At 41.8% G+C, this 10,155-nt stretch overlaps 1 protein-coding gene across 1 annotated transcript in view; it reads left to right on the top strand.

Annotated features, from left to right (window-relative positions):
• The window catches only part of HBS1L (HBS1 like translational GTPase), a 48,104-nt gene extending 39,185 nt beyond the window's left edge, over nt 1-8,919 (top strand). The window contains exons 16-19 of the mRNA XM_087971305.1: nt 759-867; nt 4,296-4,396; nt 5,009-5,153; nt 8,286-8,919. Coding sequence (XP_087827431.1) covers nt 759-867; nt 4,296-4,396; nt 5,009-5,153; nt 8,286-8,297 — 367 coding nt within the window. The 3' untranslated portion in view covers nt 8,298-8,919. The remainder of the gene's footprint in view (nt 1-758; nt 868-4,295; nt 4,397-5,008; nt 5,154-8,285) is intronic.
• The last annotated feature ends 1,236 nt before the right edge of the window (nt 8,920-10,155 follow it).

Genomic DNA, 10,155 nt, shown 5'->3' on the forward strand with positions numbered 1-10,155 from the left:
AAGCAACCTAGAATTAAGGAGAGATTTCCTGAAGTTACAACCATTAATCAGTGGAACAACTTGTCTCCCGAAGCTGTGAATGCTCCAACACTGGAAGTTTTTAAGAAGGAATGGGACAAACATTTGTCTAAGCTCTTTTCCTGAGCAGTGGGACAGCAGGTTTCCTGATCAGGGAGTTGAACTAGAAGACCTCAAAGGTCCCTTCCAATTCTGTTATTCTGAAGTACAGTATATATGTTTAGTGATCATGGCACTTAGCAGCAGAGTTGAATGTCCCAATTGTGGTTACCGCGTAAGAACTACCTGTAAAGTGCAATTGCAAAGGCAAAATAACTGAACTTACCCTTTTCCAAAAGAGTAAAACAAGAATACATTCTTGCCCCACTATTTAATTTATATATTAATGATTGACAATTTTGCTAAGACGAAATTTCATCCCCCCTTTCTTGCTCAACACTTTATCCCTGTTCTTCTGTAAGCTGATCATGTGGCCATTCTGTATATAACACATGTGCCGATGTCTTTAAACCTTGTTATATTATTGCTTCAGGGAGCACTTTGAAATTAATTATTCTAAAGCAAATGTTAATGTTGACAGAGGGCAGTAGAAAGGGAAGATTCTTCCAACCTTGTTTTTTGTCATGGCCCATAAACCTGGTCTAGCTGATTTATGTTATGGCATGTCATGGTATCATTAAAAATACACAGAGAGTCATTATCAGTATATATTTCATGTGTTACTCTGTTGTCTCTTGCAGTGTTGGTTGTATATTTTGCTGTCCCAAGGAGCCAATTAAAACCTGCACACGCTTCAGAGCTCGTGTTCTTATCTTTAATATTGAAATACCCATCACCAAAGGATTTCCTGTAAGTGTAGCATTTTTAAGGAATTTCATTTATATTTTTAAGTATTATTTTCCTCAGCCTTTTTAAATAGACTCACAGTGCCAAAAGAATTTTACAGGCCGATGGTTTCTTGCCATTCTCAGCACAAAGTGGAGAGATTATAGCATTCTAGGTGAAGATGGGTATACAAGTAGTCCTCGACTTACAGCAGCACTTGTAACTGGCTTTTCCATCATTAAGTGACGCAGTCAAAAAGCACAGTGCTTAGCCCTTAGCAAGTCCTGGAGACTTGGTTACTGTCACTAACCAAATCTTACTGTTTTTAGGTGAGACAACTTTCTTCAGGGGGTGTTTGAGGTTGTGAGGGGGGGGCTTGTAGAGGTTTCATGTGAGGGAGGCACAATGAGAGTCAGGGTGAGGGAGGGAGAGGAGTGGGTGTGAGCATGAGAGTGAAGTGCAACGAGGTTGGGAGGATGTGGAGGCCCGGTAAGGCAGGTGGGAAGGCATCAGGGAGAATGTGCAGGGGTGCATGAGGCTAGGAAGGATGTACAAAGGTGCAAGGGGATGCATGAAAGTGTGAGTGAGGTGAAGCAAGACTCAGGGAGGGTACAAGAATGCCCAAGAGTATGAGGGAGATTTGAGGCTCAGGAAGGGGGTGTGAGAGGCACAATGAGGCTTGGGCAGAGTACACAAGGGTGCATGGGTATGCAAGCAAGGCACAGTGAAGCTCAGAGGTACACACAGGTACACGAATAGTGGGGTAGCCATGGCGAGGCTCAGGGTGGATGTGCAGAGATGCACAAGTGAATGGTGTGACATGAGGCTAGAATGGCTGGGGGAGGATGGATAGATGGGGAGCCTTACCTCAGTGACTTGTGACAGTCACTGCCAGCTTCCTCATTGACTTTCAGAGATAGCTTGCAGGGAAGGTCACAAATGGCGATCACGTGACGGCAGGGTGCTGGAACTGGTCGTAAATGCAAGCTGGTTGCCAAGGACTCAGATAGCAATCATGTGACCACAGGGCTGCTGGGATTGCCAGAACTTTAAGGACTGGTCATAACTATCATTAAGTTTATTCGCAGATGGAATGGTTGTAATAAAAAAATTCAGAGGAGTTTCAAAGTACTGATAAGAGAGAAAATAGGAAAGTGTAACACAGTGGTTCCCAAACTTTTTCGGTCCACTGCCCCCTTGGTGCTACAAACTCATCCTCGGTGCCCCCCATCCAGGGGTGGGATTCAAATTTCTGTGGGTGGGGCCTAATTTGAGGATGTGGTTTGCTGGTCACATGAATGGGTGGGCATGGCTTGCTGGTCATGTGACTGGGTGGGCGTGGCCAGGTGACTGGCAGACCAAATGCAAGTGGGACTCACTTAATGACTGGTTGTTTAGCAAGTGTTCTAATTTATGACTGGCCTCCCCAGAACTACTTGACCAGTTTTTGGAGTTTTGACAGCTTTAGATCAGGGGTCTAAATCCCACCCCTGCCTGTGTGTGTGTGAGAGAGGGAGAGAGAGAGGTTGGATCAGATCGATCTCTCGATCTCTCCCACCAACGCCAGAAAGGCACCGTCAGTCAAAATTCATATTAGTGGTCTCCGGGATTTAAAATTATGAGTTTGGTAGTCCCTGAGGTCCAAAAGTTTGACGACCCCTGATCCAAAGGGATGAGCCTGAGAGAGGGAAAGAGAGAGAGAAAAGAAAGAGAGGAAGAGAGGAAGAAAATAAAGAGAAAGGGGAAAGAAAGAAAAAGGGGTAGATGGAAGGAAGGGACAGAAAGAAAAAGAAATAAAGAAGGAGGGAGGGAGGAGAAAGATAATGAGATATTTATTCTAGTCCAATCACCTGCTCCAGCAGGGTTAGAAGGGAGTGTGTGTGTGTGTGTTCTTGTAATTTACCAGCACATTTTGGTTTTGCCTTCTTCAGAACACTTGACACTTGACACTGTAATACATTGGGGAAAAGTAATTTTTAGGGTGGAGATCTGGTCCAATGGATCCTGTTTAAAGCCTCAACAAAATGTGAGAACTTCCTGATAGTCTTGACCATGTTTCATCCACAAAACCTTTAATAGAAGCCAAAGAGGTTTCAATGTGCTGGCAAAGATGTTTCAATGTGGAAAAGGGCCTCAGTCTAAACTAGGCCTCATTTCAATCAGATGCATCATATCTCTCTCTCTCTCTCTCTCTCTCTCTCTCTCTCTCTCTCTCTCTCTCTCTCTCTCTCTCTCCCTCTCTCTCCTCCCTCCCTCCCTCCCTCCCTCCCTCCCTCCCTCTCAGACTGGCTTTGCTCTACTTTCCCGATGTGCCTGCAGGGCCGGTGCTTCGAACATGGATGGGTGGATAGAGAGAGAGAGAGGCAGGCAGGCAGGTAGGCAGGCAGGTAGGCAGGAAGGCAGGCAGGCAAACAGACAGACCTTTTGGATGGATGGGTCGATGGATGAATGGACAGACAGACAGAATGCGACAGCGGTGGCACTTTGGGAAAGTAGTGGCAGCGGCTTTTCCCTACGTGCTGCCACATTCGAGGCACCGGTTCTGGAGCATTACTACAGTCAATGGGTGAACCTGCAGGGCTGGCGCCTCGAATGCCCCCCTGCCGCCTCTTAGCCGGCCCTGCAGTTTCACCCATTGACTAGCACTGCTCAGGAGCCGGTGCCTCCAACGCGGAAGCAGTGGCACGTTACATGCCACCATGGCCACGTTTGACCTGCCGCCTCTTAGCGCCCTTCTGCTGGCCCCCTTGGGGATGCTAAGAGGTGGCAGGGGGGTGTTTGAGGCGCCGGCCCTGCAGGTTCACCCATTGACTGTAGCACCGCTCCGGACCCGGCGCCTCAATGGGTGAACCCCCTGCCGCCTTTTAGCATCCCTCTGCTGGCCCTCTTGGAGACATAAGAGGTGGCAGGGGGACGGTGCATTGAACGCTGCCACAGCGGCACATAACGTGCCACCGCTTCCGCGTTGGAGGCGCCGGCTCCGGAGCGGTGCTACAGTCAATGGGTGAACCTGCAGGACCGGTGCCTTGAATGCCCCCCTGCCACCTCTTAGTGTCCCCAAGGGGGCCAGCAGAGGGGCGCTAAGAGGCGGCAGGGGAGCGGCGCATCAAACACGGCCGTGGCGGCATGTAACGTGCCACTGCTTCCGCATTGGAGGTGCTGGCTCTAGAGCAGTGCTAGTCAATGAGTGAACCTGCAGGGCCGGTGCCTCAAACCGCCCCCTGCTGCCTCTTAGCGCCCCCCTGCCAGCCCCTTGCCTCTTAGCGCCCCCCTAAGTCATCCCACCACCCACTTTGGGAACCACTGGTATAAAATGAAAATGTAGAATTGATCAAAATCTCTCCTTGTCTTTTTATGTTGTATTCAGAAAACATTTTTTTTCAGGTAAACCTGTATTTTGTCAATTGCAGACAATGATTAAAAATGTCAATTAAAATGAAATTTTCTTTTAGGTGCTCTTACATTTTCAAACTGTAAGTGAACCTGCTACTATTAGAAAATTACTGAGTGTGCTTCATAAAAGTACTGGTGAAGTTGCCAAGAAAAAACCTAAGTAAGTATGTTAAGATAATTTGTTAATATACAAATATCAATGTAATTATTGTAGTTTAAAATCTTTTGAAAATTGAAATTATGAATTAATTAAAACTGGTAGAAATTGAATGTAAGATCAGTGACCATGATATATTTTAAATAATTGCTGTTAACATTAGTGCCTACAGAGTGTTTGATTTGTATTGATAAGTGTAAAGCTGTAGTATAAGTTATATTGGCAGACTGCCTTTTCTGAATTACTGAAAGGGTGTTGCTATATTAATTGTAAATTGTACATTGTCACAGATTCTGATTTCAAAGTGAGATGTGATTTGATAAGATTTAGAGATGGTATGATTATCCTTTGGCTGCTTCCAGCTTATAAATTCTCTGGTGTGTGTGGATTTCTGGGAAAAATAAACTTGAAATGAGAGAATCATCAAAATATCATCAGATTATGCAATTCCTTGCTGTTTAGGAAAGGGAAACTATGTTCTTTGCCCAGTTTTAGGTGGAAACTATACTAAATCTTTCGTTTTGTATATCTGAAAACACAAGCATACACAATTGGATGGCCTTTCATAGTAATATAATTTTTAACAAGTACTAACAAGTTTTCCTTTCCTTGTAGGTGTCTGACAAAAGGGCAGAATGCTTTAATAGAACTTCAGACCCAAAGGCCTATTGCTTTGGAGCTTTATAAAGACTTTAAAGAACTTGGGAGATTTATGTTGCGCTATGGAGGATCCACTATAGCAGCAGGTGTAGTTGTGGAGGTATGTTTTTATGAATGCTTTTTATATGCTAGAGGTGTGCTATGTTCCTTCTTGCTTCAAATGCTCTACTATCATCCCAGTGCCAAAGAAGCCCTCCATCAGGGAACTGAATGATACAGACCAGTTGCTCTAACATTTGTAGTTATGAAAACCTTTGAAAGGCTAGTGCTGTCTCACCTGAAAAACATCACGGATCCACTGTTAGATCCCATGCAGTTTGCATATCGAGCAAATAGATTGACAGATGATGCTGTTAATATGGCTCTGCATTACATCCTACAACACCTTGAATCTCCAAATACCTATGCAAGGATCCTCTTTGTACACTTTAGTTCAGCATTCAATACCATCATTCCAGACATTCTTCTAACTAACTTAAATCAGCTAGTGGTACCTGAACACACTTGTAAGTAGATCATAACCTTCCTAATAGAAATGAAGCAGCAGGTGAAGCTAGGCAGAACCACATCTGATACCTGTACAATTAGCACAGGCCCCCCCCAAGGCTGTGTGATTTCTTCACTTCTCCCTTTATACCAATGACTGCATCTCAAATGATCCATTTGTTAAAATATTGAATTTTGCAGATGATACAACAGTGATTGGTCTCATTAAGACAACGACGAATCCACAAACAGACGGGAGGTTGTACAACTTGTCTTGCAGTGTGACCGGAACAAACTGGAACTGAACACACTCAAAACTATCATCAAGAGTCAAGAATCATAAGGTACAATACTTCATAATAGTCATAGGGTATAATAAGCAATCAATCATACTAGGAAACAGTCAATAAAAATTGTTAGGATACAAGCAACAAGGTTACAGTCATACAGTCATAAGTGGGAGGATATGGGTGAAAGGAAGGATGGGAGAACTATAGAAATGGTGGTAGACTTTAGGAGAAACCCTCCCATACTACCACCTCTCACAATACTAGACAACATAGTATCAACAGTAGAGACCTTCAAATTTCTAGGTTCTATCATATCAAATGACCTAAAGTGGACACCTAACATCAAAAACGTCATTGAGAAAGCACAACAAAGAATGTTCTTTCTGTACCAATTCAGAAAGCTCAAACTGCCCAAGGAGCTGCTGATACAGTTCTATAGAGGAATTATTGCCTGTCATCTGCACTTCTATAACTGTCTGGTTTGGTACTGAAACCCAACAGGACAGACACAGACTTCAGAGGATAATTAGGACTGCAGAAAAAACAATTACTACCCACCTGCCTTCAATCGAGGACCTGTATACTGCACAAGTCAAAAAGAGGGCTGTGAAAATATTTACAGACCCCTCACATCCTGGACATAAACTGTTTCAACTCCTACCCTAAAAATGACGCACCGCTTGCGCCTGGCCCCGAGCCGCGCAGCAGAGGGAAGCCCGTGGGCGGGCAGGCTGCTTGGAGGAGGCACCCGCAGTGCTCCGGCAGCAGCAAGAGGCAGTTTTGCCCGGCTCCGCTCAGGTGTCCGGCTGGGGCTGTCAGGAGTTGCTACCGCTGGCGCAGCTCCGTGCGGCTCCAGTCCCACGTTGCCTTGGGAAGGAAAAGGCAAAACCAGGAGCCGCTGAGCCTGAGCCTCCGGTGCCGCTGCTCCGCTTGCAAAGCACCACCGCGGCTCTTCCTTTTGCCTTTCCCTTCCCGAGGCAACGCGGGACTGGAGCCAGCTGGAGCTGCGCCGGAGGTAGCAACTCCTGACTCAGGGGCCTCCGAGGGAGGGGAGCGAGAGAAGAGGGGGGGGGGGCGATTCCCAAAAATCTTGTGCTGACCCGGCCCGCCTGTCAAATTTTAAAAAGTCAATGCGGCCCCGAGCCAAAAAGTTTGCCCACCCCTGCGCTTATAGAGCACTGCACACCACAACAGCTAGACACAAGGACACTTTCCCCCCGAAAGCCATCACTCTGCTAAACAAATAATTCCCTCAACACTATCAAACTATTTACTACGTCTGCATTTCTATTAGTTTTACTATTAATCCTCCCATCCTTCCTTTCACCCATGTCCTCCCACTTATGACTGTATGACTGTAACCTTGTTGCTTGTATCCTAACAATTTTTATTGACTGTTTCCTAGTATGATTGATTGCTTATTATACTCTATGACTATTATGAAGTATTGTACCTTATGATTCTTGACTCTTGATGAATGTGTCTTTTATGTACACTGGGAGCATATGCACCAAGACAAATTCCTTGTGTGTCCCATCACACTTGGCCAATAAAGAAATCTATAAATGCTAATTATGAAATCATAGGCTATGTCTCTTATTAACCATTTTTTAAATAAATAAACATATATGCACTATTAACATTTGAATAACCAGATCTGACAATGCTAATATAGTTAGTGAAAATATTTTGTTAAACATTTTTAATGAAATATGCATTTCTTTTTAATAAAATATAAACAGTATAGAAATAGTTAGGTTCTTTTCTGTTTTGTCATCTTCCTTTTTTCTCAAGGCTGGTATTTGTCTAAACTGCTTTATAACTAGGGATTGGTTACCCAGCAGTGTATCTGCTTTTTGCAAGATTTTAAACTATAGATTAGGCTAAATCAATCCACCTTCCTTTAGCTATGTACCTGTTTGCAACTGGGTTGTCTATCTCAGGATGCAAAGGCATGATTAGATATATCTTATGCTTCACTGTCTCCATTTTTAAATTTACTTCAGTGTGTAGGTTCAGTGTGTAGGTTCAGTTCACAAGGCTCAGGACCACTTTATGTAGAGAGAAGAACGTAAACTCTCGTCCTAGAAAAATGCATGCAATGGGTATACATTCCTAATCTTGATCTTTCATTGTACTTACCCAAGGAAAATACATCAATTAACTTGATTGTCATTCTGGACTGGGACCTATATTTTACCTATGGCTATATATGCATTGATATTGAATTTTAAAATATTGAACTTTAATTGATAATCTTGCTGAGACAAAACTTGAATCCAAGAAGTTGAATATTGCATTTCTATATGCCTGACCAGCTGTAATGACCAGTGGTCTTTGCACTTAATACAACATTAAAGATCCACACTGCATACTTTTATATATATATATATTTGAGGAGTATAACAGAAGTCTTTTTAAAACAAATGTTCAATTATATTTCTGTTTTATTTTAGATTAAGGAGTGATTGTGTGCCAGAACATCTGCAATCCAGCCAAATGAAATCATACGCTCAAATATACTTCTCTGAGGAATCCATTTGTATCTGTTGAAGGAACAAAGACAATTATGTATTGGCAATTATGTATTGGGTACTCTGCAAACATTTCAAGGTCATTGTTGCTGTAGAACAATTTGCCAGCAAGGAAATACTCATTGCACTTTCTCACTGCAAAATTTTCAGCATATTCCCAAACTAAAATGTCATCCCATCAATAGTTCTAGTGGATCGTTTTCCAAAACTGATTGAATGATGTATTAAACAATGTGATTCATCATGGAAAAAACAAAGTTACTTCCAGCCTTAAAGTTTGTTTACAATTTATAGGGAGAGCTGATACTTTGCTGCATGGTATTTTATAAATTACACATCAATTGAGCTAAAATATTCGAAGTTTTATACAACTATGTTTTCAAAGAATCCCGTTTCCTTCTGTTTCCAAAAACATTATGTAAAGCTGCACCTACAACTTAATTTCTTTCCATCCTAATTTTATTTAAAAATTGAGTAGATATAGCTTGTCCAATAATGATTAATTTTATTTTTAAAAATGTAGAAGTATAATAAAGTAGTCATCTGAGCATAATAATTTTGGCTTTTTCCATGGTCTTTTATAAATTAAAATCCTGACAAAAAGAATTGGTTGTGATGGAACAAAACATACCATCTACATGAGTTATCTGATTGTTGTATTTAAAAATAAAGCTCCTATTGCAACTTCCCAAACCAAACCTGGTAAAAACAAATAACTTTATAAGGTATAATTTTATATGAGTATGAGAATTGAAGTATGTAATCTTTCTACATAAAAATATATTCGTTGTTACTTAAAGCTTTCTTCATTTCAGTAGAATAGAATTCTTTATTGGCCAAGTGTGACTGGACACACAAGGAATTTGTCTTGGTGCAAATGCTGTCAGTGAACATAAAAGAAAAGATACATTTGTCAGGAGTCAAGAATCATAAGGTACAACACTTAATGATAGTCATAAGGTACAATAAGCAATCGAATCATAATAGGAAACAGTCATATAAATTGTAAGGATACAAGTGACAAAGTTACAGTCATACAGTCACAGGTGGGAGGTGATGGGTAATGAGTGATGAGAAGATTAATAGTAATGGTAGTGCAGACTTTGTGAATAGTTTGATAGTGTTGAGGGAATTATTTGTTTAGCAGAGTGATGGCATTCGGGGAAAAACTCCTTGTGTCTAGTTCTGGTGTGAAGTGCTCTACAGCGTCATTTAGAGGGAAGGAGTTGAAACAGTTTATGTCCGGGATGTGAGGGGTCTGTAAATATTTTCACAGCCCTCTTTTTGACTCGTGCAGTGTTGTAATGACGAGGCAGTCGAGTTGTTTAATCATGAACAACTGAATCATGATGATCTTTATTGGAGTCTAGTCTTGCATTTATACACATTTTTAATTATCCTCCATCATTGGTTAACTTTGGTTACTGCTTAACTTTGGTTACTGTTTTGCACAGTAATCCATACAATTAATTATCTCTAGTTAAAGTCTAACATATGTTTACTTCCTCTCTCTAATCCTCCTTTAGATTAGTGACTTTGTTTACCTGAGTTGTATTTGCTTGGAAACATTCTTTATCTGAGGTTTGCCATCCGAGATTGGAACATTCCTGCAATTACAACTCTACATATCCTCGTTTTTTATTTTAAATGGAGGATTCAAAGGTTTATGAATGTATTGCAATTGTAGAGGATTAAGAGAGGGGGAAGCAGGAGGAAACAATGTGAATAAATTTGGAATACATTGAATAAAACAACAGGTTGCAATTAGTACAATAATAATAATTATAGCATA

This window comes from Notechis scutatus, chromosome 1, assembly GCF_049901735.1.
Source record: "Notechis scutatus isolate UNSWTSFEM ecotype Mainland chromosome 1, rNotScu1.2, whole genome shotgun sequence".
NCBI classification, from domain to species: Eukaryota; Metazoa; Chordata; class Lepidosauria; order Squamata; family Elapidae; genus Notechis; species Notechis scutatus.